The 21,631-nt window shown below is 59.9% G+C and overlaps 1 protein-coding gene across 9 annotated transcripts in view; it reads right to left on the bottom strand.

Annotated features, from left to right (window-relative positions):
- AK8 (adenylate kinase 8) overlaps positions 1–21,631 on the bottom strand; it is a 73,561-nt gene that overhangs the window by 17,408 nt on the left and 34,522 nt on the right. For all 9 annotated transcript variants that reach the window (XR_011650955.1, XM_045196865.2, XM_045196866.3 and 6 more), the window contains one exon: positions 9,484–9,625. Coding sequence is in view for 8 of the 9 variants with exons in the window: in XM_045196865.2 (XP_045052800.2) it covers positions 9,484–9,625 (142 nt within the window). In the remaining variant the exon portion in view is untranslated. The remainder of the gene's footprint in view (positions 1–9,483; positions 9,626–21,631) is intronic.

Raw genomic sequence — 21,631 nt, 5'->3', positions numbered from 1 at the left:
TGGTCCCTCCCCGCCCTGCTCCTTCTGCCCCTCCCTCACAGGCAGGTGGCCAGTCCTCCCCTCCCGAGCTCCAGCAGAGGTGGGAGTTCTCCTTGATGCTGACCCTTCCCATATGCCCTGTCTGTTCTACCTTTGAAATGCAGACTTCCCACCACCTGCGTGCTGCTACCATGGGCCAGGGCACTGGAGTCCCTCACCTGGGTTATTGCCAATGGCCCCTACCTGGCTTCCCTGCGTCTGCCCTTGTCCTCCTGCCTATAGTCCATTCTCCACCTCGTAACCTGAGCCATCCGTTTGAATCATAAGTTAGATCCATCACTCACCTGCTCCAACGGCCCCCGTGGCTCCCACCTGACTCAGAGCGAAGCCCAAGCGTGCCAGGCTCTCCCACTCCACTGTTAACAGCCGTCATGCGCCCCAGAAACTGGCCATGCCCATCCCACCTCAGGGCCTCGGCCTTGCTGCCCCCAGTCCTGCCTGCCTGTCCCCAGGTCTCCCACGATGCCCCCTCCACGCACGTGTCCCCGTGTCAGCACGGCCTTGCCTGACTGCCTACACTTGCACCACGGCGACACTCCCTTCCCACTGCCCGCCGGTCCTGCTCCCGGTCACCCTGCTTCCCGATCCCCAGAGGGCTCCCCCACCACAGTGTCAGCTGTGAGGCGGCAAGTGTTGCAGCATTTGTCTCCCTTCACGTCCCCAGGACTCAAGCAGTGGTGCACAGGGAGACGGAGGCTCAGCGACCGACCACACCGCCTGCTCCTCCCCACAGCACCTGTAGGCGCAGAGCCAGAGCGCCACAGCCTCTGTGCTCCTCCACTGGCCTGGTAGGTTGCTGCCCGTCACAAGAGCAATACATAAGGCCCTGTGAAGGTGCAGAGTAAGGAGAAGCATCAGGGAAGGCTTCCCGGAGGAGGTGGAGTTCCAGGCCTGGCTGGTCTTCTGTAGACATATGCAGCCCTTTCCTAAGGTCTGGAACCCAGGTGCTTCATGAGACCCAGGTCCAGAAGGTAAAGGAGGGGCAATGTTGGAGCCTCGGATGGGGGCTCTGCCCAGCTGCTGCTCAGGGGTGGGGGGTATCACCTGACCCACTTTCGGGGTGGGGGTGTCTGGAATCTGCAGAAACCTCACAGCCAGCAAGGAGGTACTGCCCAGGGCTTGACAACCTCCAGAAAGCGAAGCTGAACTTCTACCTGTGGGAACCTTTTCTGAAAGTTTTCTCTTCTTAAGAACTTTCTGTGATATTTAGGAATGAGAGCTTCCAGCTTTCAGACATCTGCCGCCCGCCTGGCAGGGGCCCGAGCTTTGCACGTGCAGCGGGGTCCGGCAGGTCAGCGCTTGATTTATGCCTCTGAGGGGGGCGGGAAATTGAAGGGCGCACTGATGTGCCCCAGCGTCCCCTCCGGGCAACGAAGAACAAACAGGGCTCCTCCCAGTCATCTCGGCATCTCCGCCCTCTTGCCTTTCTCGGGATAATGAATTTACGTTGCCTGTCGAGCGAGGTGCCTGCCAAAGATGAGGGCGTCTCCATCAGAGCTGGACTCAAATGCCAACCGCCCTGGGCGCCGCTCCGCGAAAGGCCACCTGTCAGTCTCCGCCGCAGGCAGGGAGATTGCTTTGGACGCCTGATTACCACGGTGGTGTGTTTACCTCGTCCATGGTCTCCCTCACCACCGGCTCGGGCCCAGCTCTTACCTGCTGGCTGGGCCGCGCTGGATGCCTACAAGAGCTTACCATCCGCAGGGGAGAAGGGAGCCGGGGGAGGCGAGTGAGCCCAGAACAGGGAGATTTGCTGACTGTGCTGGTTGTCAGACACTACAGGCAGTAGGGAGGTCTTACTTCCTCCCAAATGACACGTTTACCTGAACTAAGAGCCGGGAGTTTGCTAAGAGTCGGGGGGTGGGAAACAGACCCCGAACCTCTCCATGACCAGCGGAGAGGGCAGGAAAACCGGGCCAGCCCTGCGGGCGGGACTGGGCACTCTCAGAAAACTCCTGGGAGGAAGGGTTCTCAACGGTTCACCAGTGAACTGAGTTTCAGTCTGGGACAGCCAGGCTATCAGTGCTGGTCCTTCACTAACAAACCATCTGCCAAGAAAACCCCATGCAAATCCCAGGCTGCACGTGCGCCTGCCTCTTCCCAGACTCGACCCCAGCTCCCACCTGCGCAGACCCCTCTCGAGCTCCCTGGAAGTTTCCGTGGCAGGTCTGCAGCCCCAGCTGTGCACCTGGGCCAGCAGGGCCGAGCCTGGGCAGGCGGGGGCTGGCACCCTCCTCTCTGGGAAGTCCCTGAGCTCTCGCGCCCGGAAGATGCCCGAGGCGGCAGACCAGGAGAGCAGAGGCGATGCGCACTGCTCACCTAGCGGCTTCACCAGTTACTGCTCTCAGGCTCTCAATACAGACGTCCAGCCCGGGACAGGTGGCCGCAACTAAGCTTTACCCTGGGGAAGAGGCGGCCGCCCTTCCACGCCAGCTCAGAATCTCCCTCTCCGACTCTGTCTTGCACAAACATTGGAAATGGGTGGTAAAATGTCACCAGTCCCCAGGCAGGAAGAGGAGGGGAAACGGTCCATTTTCCACGTCAGCTCTTATTTGCTGAAGGGTTAAAATGCAGCAGCTCTAGCGGCTGTGGGCTGAAAGCTTGTCACCATCACCTCCACAACATGGGGCCTGGGCACTGGGGTACTCCACCCTTCTTAGCTCAGGCCGTGACACCGCTGCCCCCGGGAACCCCTGCCTCACCTGCCCCCACAGCCTGGGAGGCTGCCTGGGACCCACTGCTGGCGAGAGTTCCCGTTTGCCACATGGAAGTGCACCACGGGCCCCCAGAGCCGGCCAGGCAGGGGCACAGTCACAGCGCAGGAGCCTGCCAGAAAGCGAGCCCGCCTGGAGTCATGGCCAGTGACTCTCCGTCCCTCCTCGGCCCTTTGCTGAGGCCCCATCCCAGCCACTTCTGTCACAGGCGCCCACACACTGCCCAGAGACGGCCCCAGAGCCCCTGAGTCACTGCCCTGAGTGCCACACAGAGAGCCCGCCCAGCCTGGCTCAGCACGGCCCCGGCTGCCGCCCATGGCCAGGGTGCCAGCGCCTCCCCTCTGAAACCCCAAGTCCTGCCTCTCACCTGTCGGCGTGCCACCGTGGTGCTCTGTCCCGCCATCGCATCCGCCTTGAAGTCGCATAAAACAGCAGCGGCGGGTGATGAGCGTTTCGCCCCTTTCCAAGCCCGGGCTCACGCTCAGCTCCAGCATCAAGAGCTCCCCGGGAGTCGGGCTCCAGGGCGGCTCCCACTGCAGTGCACTTTGTCTTTGTCGGTGAGCAGAATCGTTCTTCTGCCCCACGGGTCACCAGGTGAGCAGGAACTACCCTCCTCCGACCAGAGGGAAGCAGCCAGCGCGGGGCAGCCCAGGGCCCGGCCTGGCCGCGCAGCCGTGCAGAGGAGGTTTTGGCGAGGCGCTGGCCTGCCCTTGTTCTCAGAAGCGTGGACTCCGTGACCAGGCACGAAGTTCCCGCATGCTGGGAATAAACGAGGTCCCCACACGTGCGGCCCTGGGGGCGCCAGGCTCTATGCGGAGGGCTTCCCTGCGTCATGTCATCTAGTCCTCACAGCTTATTCCTGAACCTCATCGCCCTGGTTTTCTGCTGCGGAAACTAAGGCACAGAGAGAAGCTGCTCCAGGGAACCCAGGTCTGGACGTCGCATCCGTGGACAACATCACCCGGGCCGTACAGACACTGTCCCTTCTATCAGCGCCGCCTGTGCACATTTTCCCAGCAAACAGGCACGTGGGTCCAGCAGAGGGTGAGGGAAGAGGGCAGGGCCATGACCCCATCTGATGGTTAAGGAAACTGAGGCTCAGGAAGGGGCAGCGGCCCCCAGAGCTTGTACCCAGTGAGCAGCAAAGCAAAATTGTCATGGATGTGCATCGGGCAGTCAGGAACCTCTGGGGACAGGAAGGATGGTCCAGGAGAGGAAGCTGCTGCGTGCTGAAGGACAGAGACCAGGCTCCGTGGCTCTGTCCCGCCCCCAACATGCCAACACTCCCGTTTCCACCCTGGATCCCGGACACTTCCCTGAGGCTCCAGCCACGTCCTCGGAGCGGTGGGCTGGAAGCAGAAGCCCTCCGCCCTGTGGACGCCCGTCTGGAGGCCCTGCTGCGCCATCCTGCTGTGGCAGGCAGGGCCCTGGGCACGCAGCTGCGAGCGCCTCCACCGTCCACCGTTGGAAAGGCCTTGTGGCCCACCCACCTCCACAGGAGAGCCTCCTTCCCAAACAAAAGGCTCCGCGGAACTCTTGGTCGGTGATATGTATTCCAGCCCATGTCCGGTAAACTCTCTGCCGGCGGCCTCGCAGCAGGGTCGGCCGGGTTCTATTAGCTCAATTAATGAGGAGCAGATGAGGCTGACACCGCGCTCGCCAGGCGGCTCAGCGCAGAGCCGGAGTAATGGAGTTATTAACCTCCGTCAGCCACTGAGTGTTGCTGCCGACTCCAACTCCATTTTCCAGTTCGGGCCTCCATTAATGGCTGTTTATTATCCCTAATCCACATAAGGATCAGCGGCGGAGATGGGAGCGCTTCCTGGGAGGACGGAGGAATGGTGAGGGAGGGAGGGAGGGAGGCAGGAAATCATCCTCTCTCATCTGCATTTTAATTTTTCTTGGGTCTCCCTGCTGTCCTCATGGGGTGTGACAGCATCCTTCTCGCTTTGGGACACGTTAGACATGTCAAAGCCACTCTCCACAGGTTTCATTGTGTGTCCCCAAAAACACGGTACCGCGTAGGAGGGAAAACAGCCAGTGTGTAAACCGAGTGAGAGAGCTGGCATGGGAACTACAGGCCAGGCCAGCCCTCCCCTTCACCTGCACCACCCTACCCCACAATTAAAGGCAGCAGAGTCTCCTGGAGAGGTCGGCCAGCACCTGGCAGAGTAACCAACCCACCTCGTTCCAGGTCCTGCGCCCCATTTTCCAGCCGCCTGAGTCCACGGGTCCTTCCGGACAAACCGGCGGTTTTGTCTTTGCTTAATTCAGGGTCACCCTCCCACACCACATGCCGCCAGGTGAATAAGGAGACACCCTCCCCAATTCCAACCTCCGGGGACTCTAAGTGTCTTCTGAAGGCAAGAAAAGCAAAGAGTTGGCTATCAGAGGAAAATGGTTTTGCCGGCGGTGAGTTATCTGCGCTGCCGCCCTCCAGGAGCTGACGCGGCAGGCACCGACGGTCACCCCTCCCCGGCGACTGCATCTCCCACGGCGCCGCACTTTACGTAACAGGCATGCAAAAGCCCACGGGTGACCAGCGTGGTAATAGACAGACGGGCAGCGTCCATGGTTGGGGGGAGTGTGTAACTCAGTGTGAGAGCAGGAGAGAGGAGAACCTTGCCCCACAGGCAAAAGCCTGGGGGGGCCAGCCCCCCCCCCCCCCCCGCCACCACGTCTGGATGGGGCTTTCCCATCATGCATCTGCAGGGGGGCTGTCCCGGCGAAGGGGCAAGGTCACAGCCCCACTTGACAGATAAGAACACTGACAGAAAAGGTGAGGGGCAGGGACGAATGCCCCTTGCTGCATTGTGGAAAGAACACAAGGTCAGAGGGCCCAGGGCTGGGTTTGGGGCTGGGCTCTTCCTCGGGCCCAGACCGGGACTCGGCATCTGGGGGGCCCCACAGGCTTCACAGGGCTGCCGAATGGGATAAATGGGACGTAAAGCAGGCACAGGTTGGTAGAGATCAGGTAGCAGCAACACGACGCCTGCTGTGAGGATGAGGATGATGATGAAGATGAAGGTGGAGGGTCTGGAGGGCGGGAATGAAGAAGTGCCTCAGAGACACCCAGGAGCCAGGCAAGACATTGAGAGGTATTCTGTGGGCACCAGAAGCAGCCCGGGTGGTTTGTTGGAAGGAAACCTGACCGGCTCTCAGGCCCACTGGCAGAGGGGCCTCCCGACCAGCCCAGGGCCCCCGTGGGGCCCTGCTCTCCGCTCCGTGGAGGGAGGGCTGTGTATTTAGCAAAAGCCAACAAAACACCCGGCGCCAACGGGGAGCCAGGGGCAGAGTGGGGACCTATCACTGCTTGCCCAGGGGCAGCCAGCCCCCGTGGGGCTCCTCTGGATGAAGAAACAACAACCAATAAAAACTCAGAGCTGCGCGCTGAGCAGCTTCCAACTCGCACAGGACGGTGGGGGCACAGCAGGGCTCACTTCGGTGGCCATCTTTGGGTGGCTTCTTCCCAGGCCCCACATTCAGCCTGTGGCAGAGAGAGAGGGAACAGCACCAAGACACTCCCACCACCGCTCTGCCAAGTTCCCCTGCCACTGACTCAGCCAGGGTCCCCATACCCTCGGGCCGGGGATTTCTGAGAGACCCAGCAGCAGCTCTGACCTTGGACCTGTGCAGGGGAACGTGACCCAGGCCTTGCCCAGCCGGCCCTGCCGGGAGGGAGGGGGGGGGGGGGGGGCGTGTTCAAGGCCTCGGCTTATCCCCCCTCCCCCTGCGGCGCTGCGGGGGAAGCAACGCAGGAAACCCAGTCTGTCTGATCCACTGCCAGCTTCCCGACATCAATCAGAGCCCCGCACTCCCGCTCCACAGCAAACATTAATCTGGAAAGAAAAGACTGCGCCACAGACCCGCAGCCTGGAATGAGTTCTCTCTCGCCGGGCGGGGGTGGGTTTCCGGGTGTGGCCGTGGGCAGGTCTTGGTGTCTTTCCTCTTCCTCCTTTTTTTTTTTTGTTTCTATTATTATCGTTTTAACAAACTTTATAGCCCATTTTATTTGTTCTCAAATAAGTTTTTCTCCTTCTTTTCGACACATCAATTACTCGGTCTGTTTCCCTCTCTGTGTGACGCTGGAATCCGGAGATCGATTCGGCTCTGTGGGATGTAATTTAGTGCTACGTGCCGGGGGTTTATGCAGCAGGAGCCAAGCAAAACACCGCGTTTGAGCACCATCCACTTATTAGCTCTAAGAAGAGATTTATATTTGACAAGGAGACAATAACTTTGTTTCCTGAGAAGCCAAAGAGGGCTACTTCTCTGTCCAATACACTGAGTAGCTTACCCTCCCCAATAATTCTATTTACTAGTGTGAACACATTTTAATAATAAAATTGATATATATGTTAATTTTTTTGAATCTCATTTCATCGAACCCTCCCGAAAAAAGAGCCTTTCTAGTGGTTTTCACATCTGAATTACAGATTTTGGCACCGTCATCCCAGACCGATTCCCGGGCAGGAGTTCTCTCCGGCTGCCCTCCTGGGGACAAAGCCAGCGGCCCCGGCTCCTACGCTTTGCAGCCAGTGGTGTGACCAGGCCGGACCACCACCCGGCTTGGCGTGGGCTCGAGTTTGAACAGTTCTCTTCCTCAGGCTGTGTCTGGACTTGAAGGTGTATGACTAAAATTAGTTTCCGAATTAATCATACAAATGTTTGACCGAAAGCCGAGCTGGGAAAACGGAGTCAGCCGAGATGAGGAAGGAAGGCGGAGAATGCGCGCTCGGTGATGGAGGCCAGCGGGCGAGGAGCCTGGTGCGAGATTGGTCTGCGTTGTGAACAGACGTCTCTTTCCCCCGCTTGTCCTCTGCCCCAGGGTCGAATGAATTGAATTGGCATTATTTGCTGAGTCTTTGGGAACTGATTTTTACTCTGTGGTGAGGAGGGAAGGGTTCCCTGGCAGGCCTGCCCTAAACCAAAGCGTTCTGGACTCTCCCTCCCTGTTTGCAACGGTGGCAAAAACACCGTTGGTCTGGCAGCCCTGGTGCCCACAGAGGGCGGTAAACAAAGCAGGGGCTTCTCCTCGGGGCTCAGACAGAGGAGTGCTGCCTGGTCCCCCACGTGGCAGTGCCGCGCCCCGGCCTTTCCGCGGTCACCACAGCGGCCACAGGACACTGCCATCCCAGCCCGCGCCACTCAGAGACAGACATCAGGCCTGTTCAAAGGGACACAACGGCAACATGCTGATGGACCTGTGTCGGGACACAGAGAGAGATGCTGCCAGAAAGGGCCCTAAAAGTGACAGAGAGACAGACATGGACAGACTGTTCCTCGGAAGAATCACTCCAGGAAACGGAAGAAGAACGCTGTGGATAAAGCCTACCGGTGTGCTCGGAAGAAAGTGGGCAAGCAGGCGCCGCGGCATGAGGAATGAGGGAAAATGGGACGATAAGGGCAGAGGAAGGAAAGCTGACCCAGTTAAGGGAAAGAAACCAAGGAAAACATAAACGCATCACAAAAATGAAAAACGAATTAGAAGCAGCAAGAAAAGAATGTGACAGAAAATAAAGTCACCACGAAGGGCAGGTGTGAGGAGACAACACGGAGAAGGGGACAGTAAAGGCAACAGCAGGGAGCCGTCACGGTGGGAAGCAGAGGACAAATACCCGACACAGAATCGGTCCTCCTGAATGAGGACGCCCAGCTAACGAACCAGAAAAAATATTAACAACGTACTAGAAGAAAATGCTCCTGAAGTAACGTACATGCAAAGGATTCTAACGTTCCAGAGAAAAGCAAGAAGAGAATCAAGGCCGAGGCGAGCCTGCCAAGTGAAAATAAGCCGAGGGGGAGCGAGGGAGAGGCTGAGCGTCAGAGGAGGGCGTGTGCCGCCCGCCCGCGATGGGAGGCCCACGGGCTCCCCGCCCCCCGCCCCCCCCCCCCCCCCCCCGAGCTGTAGCAGGGCAGTATGGGAACGACGGAGGATGCTGAGCGGGGGCCAAGTGCCCAGAGAATTCTTTGCTTTGCTAGATGCTTTGCCTTTGCTAGCAAAAGTAAGAGAAGGGCACTCTGCACCATGCAAGAATTCGGGAAGTTCAGCCTGTACGTGCCCCTGCTGTTCTCCTAACCAAGCACAGGAGACGCCGGCTCCTCAGGGGCCGCCTCACCTTCCCGGGCCACCGCCTCCACCAGGACACCCCCGAGCCCCCACTTCCCCACTGGAGCATTCTGGGCTCCTGGGCCTGCCTCTGTGTCTCTGCCAAGCCCTGGGACGTGGCCGGCGCCTGGCCAGAGCCAGGGCTGACGAAAGGGCCTTTGCTGCTCCCGAGGGGGCGGCCTTCGTTTATTTCCAGCTATCTCCACGTGTGCCACCCCCTCGGGGTCACGCTAGTGGAGGAAGAGCAGCAGACTCAACAGCAGTCAGCCCTGTGTCGGAGCAGATGGCCGGCCATTTGGGGAAGAGCTAGACTCATACTGCAGACCCACATCAAAATAAAGTCCAGAAGCACCCAGACCTCCAAGGATGGGACAAAGTTGTAACAGCAGTAAAAGAGAACACCCGTTTCCTCCACAACAACCCCACGAGGAAGGAAAGACGCGTGGGTGTGTGCTATCAGTTTACAGGTGAGGAAGTTCAGTCCAGCAAGGTGACAAAGCCAGGCCTGGGGCCTCCGCTTCACTCCCAGTTCACCGGCAAATGAATGGGGTAAGCGACCCCGCTTCACAAACTCGTGATGCCTGTGAATGGGAAGCCCCTGGACGGACGGGGACAGCTCACCTGTTGGGCTTGTGGCCCAGGTGGTCCAGCAGGTGCGCCTGGTCCAGGTCTCGCGGGAAGCCGTGCAACACCCACCCTCTCTGGACGCAGTCATGCTGGCTCAGGCGCTGGCCCAGCACCTTCGCCACGATGCTGTCGGGGACTGCAGAGAAAGGACAAGGTCACTCTGCCATCCTGGCCCCTGCTGACCCAGTAAGGTGGGGAGGGAGGGTCCGAGGCTAGTGGGCTTCCTCACTGTCCTTGACTAGGAACTGCACTGGTAAGGAGTCGGGTGGAGCTGGATGAGACTTGGCGCCCACTCTCGGATCCCTCCATCCATGGTCGCTTTGATGGGAATGTGGTTGCCTGAGATGGGTCAAGGGCGACCTTGACCTTGCCCTTGCCCTTGCCCTGAGCTAGACAAGACAACCATGCCCATCGGCAGGCAAGGTGGTTCCCAGCCCCCCCAGTAACATGTGGGCCGCTTTGCCACCAAGGGTCCAGATTTGCAGCAAACTCACACCAGGCCATGCTGAGGGGTGGGGTCCCAGGGAGGCCCCTCGGCAACCCTCTCCCACCCCCACCCTCCCCCCCTGCTATAGGAACCCAGTCTCAGAGGATCTCAGCTCTGGTTATAACCGGGCCTGGAAGGAGGACTCAGGGAGCTGGCACGGAGCGAAGTCTCCTGTTTACATTCCGCATTTGACATTTCCCCGAATCTGTTCTCAGATCCATTAAATGTCCTATGTTGCTAATGTACTGCGTTCCAGCAATTTGCTCTGCGTTTCCTGCACTTTACACTCGTTTTTCCAGAAATACTTGGTAAATATTACCATGTTTGCTGTACATGGGGCCCCACGAGGGCTGGTTTCCAGACCGGCAGTGACGGAGGTGTGGCGGCTTCTGGAGAGGTACCGGTCCCCCTGCGGCACCAGTGGTGAATGCCCCGGTGAATGGCCCCAAAGGCCCCCAGGCCAACAGCGAGGTGAACACAGGTGAGAGACTCGGAAAACCACCACCATCTGCTTTCCTCCGAGGCCACGACCCGCCTGTAACTCCCCTGTCACTGAAGACCTGCGGCCTTATTCTAAGTCACCTGCATGTCCCCACATTGCTTTTCTTCGACATCTTTCAGCCTGTCTCCTCCAGCCCCCAGGAAGGAGCGACAAAGGGCTTTCACCCTAATGAGAACATCTGGCTACGTAATAGGAATGAGAAGTCACACAGCTATCCTGTCTCTTCCCCTGCTTGGACCTGCTGTGGCTCCCCAGTGCTCTGTCCTCTCCCCCATGGCCAACCAACTTGCAAGGCCCGATTCCTGCCTCCCTCCCAGGGGACTGTCCCCAAGACCTTCACCTCCCCTTGAATGTCCAGTCCCTGCAGCCAGAACGCAGCCTCTGGACTTGGCCTCCTCCGGGGCTGGCCCCTGCCTGGGTCAGCTGTGGCTTCTCCCTCCGATTCCGCTCACTCTCTCCACACTGCCCGCCTCTTACAAAGGACTGCGGGTCCCCAAGGACAAAGGACCAGGCCTCCCTCGTTTCTGCATGAGGGACTCAGCGCCAGCACACAGCGGGTATGAGACAGACAGACAGGCTTTTTCAGAGGCTCTGCCCCAACCAAGCAAACGTGTTCAAACCGGCCTGCCCTGAGACTGGGGAGCCCAGGTGCGGGGTTGGGGCGGGGCACAGGGTAGGGGCATCCTGGCCCTGCCCTCCCTGCTGGCTGACCACCAGTCGGCCACTGGCCTCTCCGGGCCTCAGCTTCCTCGCCCCCCAAGGAGGGTGACAGACTGTCCCCACACAACAAAGGTCCAGGCCTGTGGGGAGACTCAAAGATGGTGCCAGGACTTTCCAACGCAGGAGATGTGTGCTGGGGAAGCTGGGAAGTTAGCCTGCCGACCAGTGACACCCTGGGCCCCCGAAGGCCTCAGCTGTTGGGGAGCAGTCATTTCCGATGGCTTCTCACACAGGCAGGTCTTGCGTGGAAACCAGGCTGAGTCTCAGAGCCCCCTCAGGGCTGCAGTGGGCACGGGAGGCTTGGAGCAAAGGGCCTGTAAGCGCCCCACCACCCACACTGGCCTCCCTCATGTCGAAGGCAAGAAACCAAGGCCCCAAAAGCTTGTAGCTGAAGTGACCTGTCCAAGCCCGTTTCTCAGCCGGGGAGAACTGACCAGGGAGGAATGGGGGACATGACAGGGACCCGAGGCGGCTTTCGAGTGGAGAGTTTAGGGGGAGGGGCTGCCTGTTTGGTGAGCAAAGATTTCTAGAAGGAATTTCCCAATCGGCCTGCCCGGTTCAGATGGCCATGTCTTTTGGGCCAGTGATCCTGTGCCTAAGAATTTGCACCTGGAAAAGGTGGGGGCAATGGCGGGACGGGGTGCACGCATGGGGTGCCCCGCAGTTTCTCTTTCCCTTTCACCCACATTTAGAGCCTGCCGTTTAAAATGTGGGTTTTTTTCTAAGGACACTATTTAAGTGCATAAAGGAGGCTGAGCCAGCCGCTGTGAGAGACCACCCCAAGGACAAAGAATGACGTCTCCTCAAAGGCCATGCTTTGGGGGTAAAAGGGGGGGCACTGGGTGGAGCCTTCGTCCTGCCATAACTGCACGTCCTGAAGCTCCGCCCCCGGCCCCGGAAGCTCCGCCCCAAGCCCGGCCTCGGCAGTTTGCTCACTATGCTCTGCGTGGAGTGGACAGAGGCCTCAACAGGGCCATCTGTCCCCCTTGATCCTCCGCATGGACGAACGCACAGCGGTTCTCGGGGAGGCCTGAAGTCTCTCTCCACTCAGTCAGACACTTCGGGCTTGGTTCCCAGGCCTCTCACAGCTCACATCCAAGCGCCACTGCCCCTACCATCTCTCTGGAGTGTCCTGTCAAGCCTGAGTTTAGCCAAGTGCAGGACTCGGACATCCCACGGTTTCCTGAGGCCACACCGCATGGTTCATGGCTTTTCCCCCTCAAGATCTTCCGTAAAACGCGCGATGCTCGCTCGGACCTCGAGGTTATTAAAACCTCACTCCCTTTATTTTCTGCCAGCGGGCTGTGGATGGGAGCCACGGTCACAGGGGATGGGCACCCAGGCCCCGCAGGGTCCTGCCAGGTCCCCCGCGCACCTGACGTGAACCAGAGGATTTCTGTTTAAAGGCCTGGGCGCCCCGTCAAGCACCCTCCCGCACAACACAGTCAAAGCTCCGGGACAAGCCAGGCTCCCCGCCCCTGCCCCCACCCCCCAAGTGACCGCACTGGACTCTCTTCTTCCTCCTCAGTCTGGTCCCCCACAGAGAGCAGGCTGGGAGTTAGGAGGGCCCAGCTCTGCACCTCCCAGTGGAAGGGAGCCCGGGGGGTGGGACTCCTACAGGCCCTGCTCGGAGCCTTCTTGCTGCGCCCCTCTGCCCCCTGGTGTCCACACCTGCGCTCCTGCTTTCAGCCCACGAGGTAGGGCCGGACCTGGGGCTCCGCTGGGGGGGGAGGGGGGGGAGGGGCAGGAGGGGCAGGAGGCTGCCCCAGTTGGTCCCAAAAGGCTAGGACATAAGTGGAGAAAAGGAAACAGCGCCCGCAGCCGGTGCTTGGAGACAAAAAGGACCCCGAGTTGACTGACAGGCGCAGAGTAAGCAGTTTAACCCCCCCTACGCCCCAGGGCAAATCAGAATAGAGCTGAGCACCTCCCCACACCCTGCACACTACACACCTTATACACACTCACAGCCTCGCACTCGCCTACAATACCCCCAGACACACCCACTACACTCTGCAGCCACACCCGACACCCATGCTTTCCCATGCACACACGACCCACACGCTCCACAGCCCACACCCACCCACACATCACACACGCACATGCGCCCTGTGACTGTCCCTGCAACTTCCTTCCTCCCTCAAGTCCCCTTGAAATCAGGGTCAAGGTGACATGCGGCCACCTGTCAGGTGGGAGACTCAGGATTTGCACTCTTCCCACTTCCCAACACCCCAACGCAGGGCGGAGTCCCGCCCGCTCCTGAAGGGCCCCGTGGGGGGTTGGGGTCTGAGCAGAGGACCGGAACATGGAGGAGGAAGAGGCTGCTTCTGCTGTATTTCCGCCTCCTGCACAGTGACGCTCGGAGGAAACAGGGCCCACCCCCACCCCCACCCCGCCACGTCTCTTCCCCAGAATGTTGGGGGCTTGGCCCAGGACACGGGTTGGTATCACTGTAGTTCCATGAAAGCTATTTCTGGGAGACTGTTTCCTGCCCCGCCTCCAGGGTTCTGGTTCCAGGCAGCTGAGGCCGGCTAGCCCCCCTGGCCCCCACAACCGGAAATCACTAGCGTCTCAGAAGGAGGTGCAGGGCCCTCGAGGACAGGGGCAGACGCGCCTTAGGCAGGCTGTTTGTTTATTATTTACTGCCACCTGCTGGTCGACCTTGGCTACTGCGCCCCATGCAAGCACAAAATGGTCAACATTTCTAAAGGCTGGGAACGAGGTAATGGGGGTAATGGGGATTGTTGCAATCGGCCGCACCCTGCAATTCTTGGGGAGGGGAGTAAGCCCCCCAACCTAGCTTGCCTCCTTGGTAAAGTCCGGCCACTTGTGCCAGACAAGCCCTGTTTCCAGGGTTTCCAGGCACAAGATGGAACAGATGTCTTCTAAGACTTCTTCAGGTTCCCAAAATCTGTACCTAACATCTGTAGGGCTTGACAACAGCACTTAAAATTGCTTGGTGGCAACGGTGCCAGGAAGTAATTTTTGGGAAACTGGATTTCTTCAAGTCTAGACAAGTACACCAGCCCTGAGGCTCTTCCCAATGAGGAGCCTATTGGTGCGGCTCACCCCTCCAGAGCGGCTCCCCCGGCCTATCGCCCCCCTCCCCTCCCCTCCCTGCCTGCTCGGGCAAATGAAGAGCGACGGCAGGGCCAGGTGCCCACGCACCATCGCACGGGGCAGGGCCCGGCAGCCCCGAACACCTCGCTTTGTCTCTCCAGGGAAGTTTCAGATGGAGAGGGACCATTTAAATAGAGACATTCTTCTAGAGACAAACGGTACTTCACTCAGCAAGTTAGTAAGACTTCTAAGAAAAATGCTCACTTGCCCACGCTGTGTGTAATGATTTCATAGTTATTCTTACCTTAAAATACATCTCTACGTCTTCCGGTGGAATGTGGAGCACAGTGGGGAAGCGAGAGGCAGGCCAGCCAGCCTGCCTGCCAGGGGTGGACGGCGTCCAAGTGCAGTACAGCCGCAGCAGCCGCCCGCTGCGGGCCCGGGAGGCCAGGGACAGGAGTGTCCTCCGTGGGGATGGATCTGGGCCCAGAAGGCGCTGTCTCCCCCCACATCGCTCATTCAGCGAGCTCGTGCTGCCGTGCCCGCCCTGAGCGAGTTGGCTCTGAGCGTGTACCTTATCTGCTCGAATCCAGGTATTAATTCATGTGATCTTCCCAAGAACCCCATTTGACAGATCAGGAATCCGAGGCACAGAGAGAGGAAGTAACTTGTCCAAGGCCACACAGCCAGTAGGAGGAGGGCCCAGACTTAAAGGCAGATGGCCTGGCTCTGGGGCCACTTGCCCAGTCTGTGCTCTGTCCCTGCCCTTCGGGGAGGGGGCAGCATGAACTCTGCCCTCCACTCTGTGGCCCACTCCCAGCGGGCCTTTGGGTGAGTCAATTTACTGCTCCCCTGGGGTTCCTTCCTCTTTAAAAGGGAAGTGGCCTCCCAGGCCCCTGAACTGGGAGCGAATCCCTATGTGGCAGGTATGAAGTCATGCCGTCACCCAGCTCCCTGGGGTTTGAGGCCGCCTGTTCTGCCCCCACAGTCACAGATGTACCAGCCCTGTGCACCCCACACCTCTCTCCACAGGCCTTCCCTAGTGTGGAAGACGGCCACCCTCCTGTGGAGAGGCGGACACCGACCCCTCCCCTCGGGTGTGGGCTGGTCATACTGACTCGTCTGATGGAAGCGTCGAAGCTCACCCCATCCTCCACCCAACCACCGCAGCCAGGACACCCTGGTGTGCTGGTTTCCCCGGAACCAGCCAGGAAGGCTGGCAAACCTGAGGCTGCTGTGCTGTTGGGAAGCCCAAGGTAGCCACGTGAAGAGGCCGTCGGGACAGAGCTGCCTGACCAGCCCCCGTGGTCCCAAGCATCTCATTGCAGGCACCAGGCATGAAAATGGAAACTCCATTCTGGACACAGCAGCCCCAGCGGATGCAACAGGGAGAGGAACCCACTGAACCAAGCCGACACCAGAACTGAGAACCAGACAGGGTGCCAGGGAGCGGCCTGGGTCTGCCCGGTGTCGGGCTGCCGGACCAAGACCAAGTCAGGGTGGAGTGCACTCAAGCCCTTGCCGCCTGCCCTGCCCGAAATCCCAACCGTGAAATCAGGAGCATGACAAAACGCCTGTCATCGTGTGCCACAGAGGACGGGCCACCAGAGGTGTGACCAACCGGGCCTTTGCCAGTTCCCGGTTAGTGCGGGGGCCGGGCACCCAAAGCAGGCAGCAGTCACAGGGAGAAAATGAAATAGCAAAAACACATCCACAAGGAAACCTGGGTGTGAGCCCAACGGGCCTCGCTGCTGCCACCGTCACATGTCACGTGTCCAGTCACCATCCTGGGGCAGCCAGCATCCAGTCCCGGCCAGTGGTGGGCTCCCAGGGTGCTGCCCGTCTCACAGACACAGTCTCACCTCACACGGACCACCACCCCCGTCCCCTCAGAGCAGCGAAGGCAGGTGCAGAGTGACGGGCATGGGCCCCGGGCTCCCCCCGTCACAGCTGTGCCGCGTGCCCCACAGGGAAGCCTCAGCGCCACCTTCTCGCAGACATACCCCAGCCAGTCTCCCGTCTCTGACCTGTTTCAGGGACACAGACACTGTCCGAGGGACGCCACGGGCCGTGCCCCCTCCGCAGGCCCCCCTGACGGCCCCAGAGAGAGGGCCGGTGTCAGGGACAGTCCCAGAGGGCGGGCGCTTCATGCTGCACCTGCCTTGGGGGTGCGGGAGAACCCCCCAGGAGGCTGCACGGGAGACCTCCCAGCTGGAGGCGGCGGCTGGGGCCGCGGGGTCCAGTCTGTCACAGACGATTTCACAGCTGAGTGGGTTGGAGGCCGCCGGGGCTGCCCATGGAGGGCGAGATGCTTCCAGAAGCTCTGGTCAGAGTGAGAAGGACACCGTGCACTTCGGGGCTCACCTCAGACTCGCCAGAAACATGTGGGCTTTGCTTCCTCTTGATTTGTGACCGGGAAGCCCGGCCCAGAGCCAGCACGGTAGGAACACCCAGGCCAGCAAAGCCCCTGCGGTCGGTCCCCAGGCCAGGTTGGGGGACAGCCCTGGACAGCTGTGGCTGGGGAGGCAGCTTCCCGGAAAGGAAGCAAGAGTGAACTGAGAGCCCCTCACTGCCTCTGTTTCCCCACTGGTTTGGCCACTGAGCCAAAAAGCTTTGCGACCTTGATGGCGACAGACCTGACGGCAGAGAGACAGCACATACTTCTGAGATAAAAGTCTGGCTTTTTATTTTATTTTATTTTTAAAGATTTGTTTATTTATTTTTAGAGAGAGGGGAGGAAGAGAGGGAGAGAGACATCCATGTGTGGTTGTGTCTCGTGCGCCCCCTACTGGGGACCTGGCCCAGAACCCAGGGATGTGCCCTGACCAGGAATCAAAGCAGCGACTCCTTGGTTCACAGGCCGGCGCTCAGTCCACTGAGCCACACCAGCCAGGGCCAGAGTCTGGGTTTTTAAAAACAAGGAGCAGGGCCTCTGGGGCAGAAGCCCATTGCTAAACGGGGCTCTGGCCCCATCTCCCGGTTCCCATGAACGGACCCTCCGGCCCTGAGCGTAGCGGCTGTGACGGGGAGCTGCCGCCAGGCTGGGCTCCCTGGGCCATGGCCCCTCTCCCCGGAAAAGACACACGCCTACTTTCCATGAGGAAATCTTTGTAGCAGTCCCAGCGGAAAAGTCAGAGTTTGACTTGAAAAAAGGAGCTACTTCAAAAGCATTGTCAGACCGAGGTGCGGTTCCTTGAAAATGCATAAATTACAGGGCGGCCGCTAATCAACCCCCGGCAGCCCTGCCGCTGGGGCGAGAGTGGGGGCCGCCCCGGGGAGGGACACCCGCTAAAAGACAAGCCGAATGAAAGGGTAAATGAACGTGTGTGTTGCTCACTGCCTGGACCGCGTGTACACAAAATGAAAGAAAAATGTGGAGTTTTTTCAATAATAAAGAGGGAGTTGCACCGCAGGGCCCCTAAAGCTTGTGAAAAATTAAACTCGACGGATTCAAACTGTCCTATTTCCACTTCAAAAGAGAAGAGCACCGAGCTCTTCCCAACTTATCTTCAAACGCCCAGCACCCGAGAAAGTTCCCGTGAAAAAATGAAGGCTCCCGTTCCCCCAAGCACTGTGCCGGTTGGTGCCCACTGTCTCTCCCTCTCCTAATTATACCCCTGTGAGTCCATTAATCAACTGGTGAATAATTTAGGGAGCCAGGCGCTGCCTTCCACGAGTGCAAACACACCTCGAGCAAAGCCTTTCCGGAGCCGGCAGCGGCCCCTCGACGTGCCCCTCTGCGGAGAGGGTGGGCGGCCACCCTCACCCAGGCCGAGCTCGCCCACCGGCTCAGACGGGAAGGCTCACTCTGCTTTCAACTCGGCAGCTCTCTGCGAGTTTTTAACAAAAGCAAAAAGCTGGTCTGTTGTCGGATCTTTAGTGTGCATTTAGTGACGAGAATATTAATTCCCCCCCAAAAAGGGGGCGCGCCAGCTGCGCTCTGCTCCAGGCCTCCCGGGAGGTGGCTGTGCAGAAGCCTCGCGAAAACGCCCGCAATCATGCCCGTTTGGGGCCGGCTTGGCTTGTGTGCGCTGTGAGGGCTGCGCTGGCTGGCTACGGCTGGGGGGGGGTCTCATTACCAGAAAAGGTGCGAATGACAGTCCATCTCCCTCAAACTCCCGCCTCCTCCCTGCTCTGCTGGGCCCTGAGGGACCTTCTCCACAGAGAAATGTTTAGGGAGGAGGCATGGGTAACTCAGTAATGATCTGTCCTCCACATTATCTCTCCTGCACATCAGGACTTGGCTTTTAGGGGAAGTTATTACGCCGATTAAGCACCCGCCTCTTCACCAGAAGGGCCTCACGTCTGGCGCGTGTGCCCAGGGATTCGGGCCCCCGATTTCTGAGCGGTGGGGCGGAAGCTCACAGGTGGGGATGCTGATAAGGTGAAGGGAGGTAGTAGCTCCTGGTACTTTGGCCAACGAGCCAGGTGGGCAGGTGTTAGAACACAGTCTGCTCCCGGAGAGGTGGGAAACGCGAAAAGCGGGAGTCCGAGGCAAACCCCCATGGCTGGAGATGCCCTGGCTGGCAGTCCCAGACCCCATGACCCCAAGGGAGCAGAGCGGCCGGATGGAGACAGACGCCTCACGTGCAGGGCACACACCCACAGCGACTCAGGCAAGGCTCGCCTTCCGCTGTTTGTCTCCCCCGGGCGGCCGATCAGAGACAGCCCGGGCCATGCTCGGGAATGAACAGTCGGCTCAGCCAGGTTGGAGGCCGCCCTGCAGGCCACAGATCAGAGCCAGCAATCTGGGATTGGGGTGCACCTGCCGCCTGTAACAGCCCCACACACAGCCACATGCCCAGGGTCCTGGGAAAGGGCAAGCAATACAGGGTTGCCGACCTCCCCAGGGTACGCTGCGGCTGATGAGGAGGGCTGGTTGTGGCATTCGGGGAAAACTGGGGACCCAGACAGCCCTGCAGACAGGACAGGTGGCCGCTTTCCGGGGAAACTTCAGGTCTCAGGAGTTAGGAAACCTCGGCTCCGCCGAGGCCCTACGGTGGGAGTGGTGCCCGGGGAGGGAACTGGCCATCCATGGAGGTGGCAGCGCCGAGTCCCCCAGGTGTCAGCAGAGGAAGCGATCCTGACTGAGGGGTCAGGCAGCACGGTCGCGCCCCCTGCCGTGGGACAGGGGCAGGGCCACCCCACTCTGATGGTGTGTAGGGCCTGAGAAGACACTTCTCCAAAGCCCAGAGCAGGCTGGTGGCTTGTTCCGCATCCATGTAAAAGTGATTTGGAGCTGACCCCTGGGTCACGCGCAGCCCCAACTGCCCGCTCCCGTGACTGCAGAAGCGGCGGCTGAAGAGAGAAGGCACCACCCCGGGAATAAATTTGTTCTGTCTGCAGCACCCAAGTCGGCATTGTTTAGGAGGTCAGACCAATATAGTTCCAAGTCCAGGCCACGGAAGGAACGTCTCCCCAGGCCTCTGTCCCTGGCGAGTCGCCCAGAGCCTAGGATCCAGAGCTAAGACGGGGCCCTGGGGTGCTCTGCCCAGTAAACGTGAAAGATGGAAAACAACACCGTTATTAATTTTGCCGCTGATCCGAGAGGAGGAGGTGTTGGCAGCCCCTGCGGGGACACCAGAGAACATAACTGAGCCTGCAGAGGTCACGGCTGGGAACGTCACAACCTGAGGCCCCATGGGGGGTGAGAGGAAGTGGCTCCATGGGGGAAGGACAAAGGGACAAAGGATGACATCTGGATCTACTACCCCACTGAGCTGCTGATGGTGGTGACGATGACCTCCAGGGTGGCCTCAGTGACGAAGCTGCTGGCTCTGGGGCTTGCGGCTCCAAGGTGAGAGGAGAGGGCGACAGCCTGCAGTGGCAGGAGCTCAGGGACGGACGGTTGCGTACTTAGCAACCGAAGGCGAATCCCCTGGCCCTCCCAAAGACGGGGGTGGGGGGGACACACCAAGAGTCCCGACTGCTGAGGGCGCCACCTGGGCCTGGTCCCTCTGGTCACCCCGAGGCGGTCAGGGGCTCCACAAGCCCCAGCAGGCGCACAGTGTGCATTACAGGGTCAGAGAAGGGGTGCACCTTTGGGAGCTGCATGAATGTTTACTTTTTGTAACTCCACCTGAGAAAAAGCTTCAAGACGCAAGTCTAAGAACCCCTGCAGACCCTGCAGGACAGGCACCAGTGCCACCTGCCTGGGCCCTGCCTCTCCTGAACCGCTGCAGGCTCCTTGCCCAAGAAGTCAGTCACACCCCTGGTCCGCACCCCACGCCCTGCGCCGCATCGTCTCTTGTAAAACGCCGCAAGTCTGTGTCCTTGTCAGGCAGCCACTCGCTCCACCATCACAGGTTCTCCAGGGGGCTCAGCAGCCCAGCGCCCCACGACCGGAGGCTGGCACTGCAGGATGAAACTGCGCCTCAGGTCCCTATCCTCGCGGCCACCACGATGACGCTTTCGTACCAGCACTGCGCACACTGCCCATTGGTCCTCACCTGTCCCTGCAACCTGGGACTCCCACGTCCCCCTTGACTCTGAGAGGCCCGCGCTCTGAGAGCGGCACAGAGCTGGGGGCTCCCCAGGGTCTGAACAGGCAGGGATCTTCTGAAGCTCGCCATGGACGTGACTCGCCTGGTGCCTCCGGCTCCCACAGCCGCTGGCTGAGGAGGGAACCAACTCTCTCTGTGACCTGCCCTGCGCACACCTTGCCTCTGCACACTGAACGTCGCCCTGGGGGCTCTCTGAGCTGACGGTTGGGAGCTGGCAGCCTGTTCTTACAGCTTCCTTGTCAACTCACTGTGTCCAGAAGACAGTGGGAGAAGGCCCTGTGTGTCCTGCCGGGAGGGTGTCCCAGCCAGCACACCCGTTTGGGGTCGATGGGATTCACCAGCCCACACTCACGTCAGACCTGACAGCTGTGCTGACCGCACGAGCGAAAGACGCAGGGGCCTGAAAACCGCTCTGCCTGAGGGGGATTCGGGGTCCAGAGGGGCCCAGATGCGAGCCGGCTGGGTGGCCGCAGTGGCTCAGCCCCTCCACAGCTCACTCACGGCCGCAGGAAACTGGACTAGAACGATCGCAAAGGCTCCCCCTCCTGAGGGTCGGATCCTAGGAACATCCTCAGATTGTGGATCGTAGGAGAGGGGGCGGGTCCTGGAGAGATGGCCAGGCCCAGCGGCCCCATCAGGCAGGTCAGTCACATAAGGCCCGCCGAGGACCAGCAGAGCGGTCTGAGCCTCCCGGCTCTGACTGCGGGTGAAATCGGAACACCGGCCCGTGGCCTCCGCTGGATCTCTGTTTTAGGTTCGCCCCATGTAAGCAAACGTTCCCGATAAACAGAAACTTTCCGGACACTCACGGTGGATGCCGTGCAGGCCCACCGAGCACCACCCCCCCCAAAGGCTGGGCAGCCCTGAGGCCTC

This window comes from Desmodus rotundus, chromosome 1 (genome assembly GCF_022682495.2).
Source record: "Desmodus rotundus isolate HL8 chromosome 1, HLdesRot8A.1, whole genome shotgun sequence".
Taxonomy (NCBI): Eukaryota; Metazoa; Chordata; class Mammalia; order Chiroptera; family Phyllostomidae; genus Desmodus; species Desmodus rotundus.
Note: the sequence above shows the minus strand (reverse complement) of the source record. Positions and strands in the feature narration are given on the sequence as shown.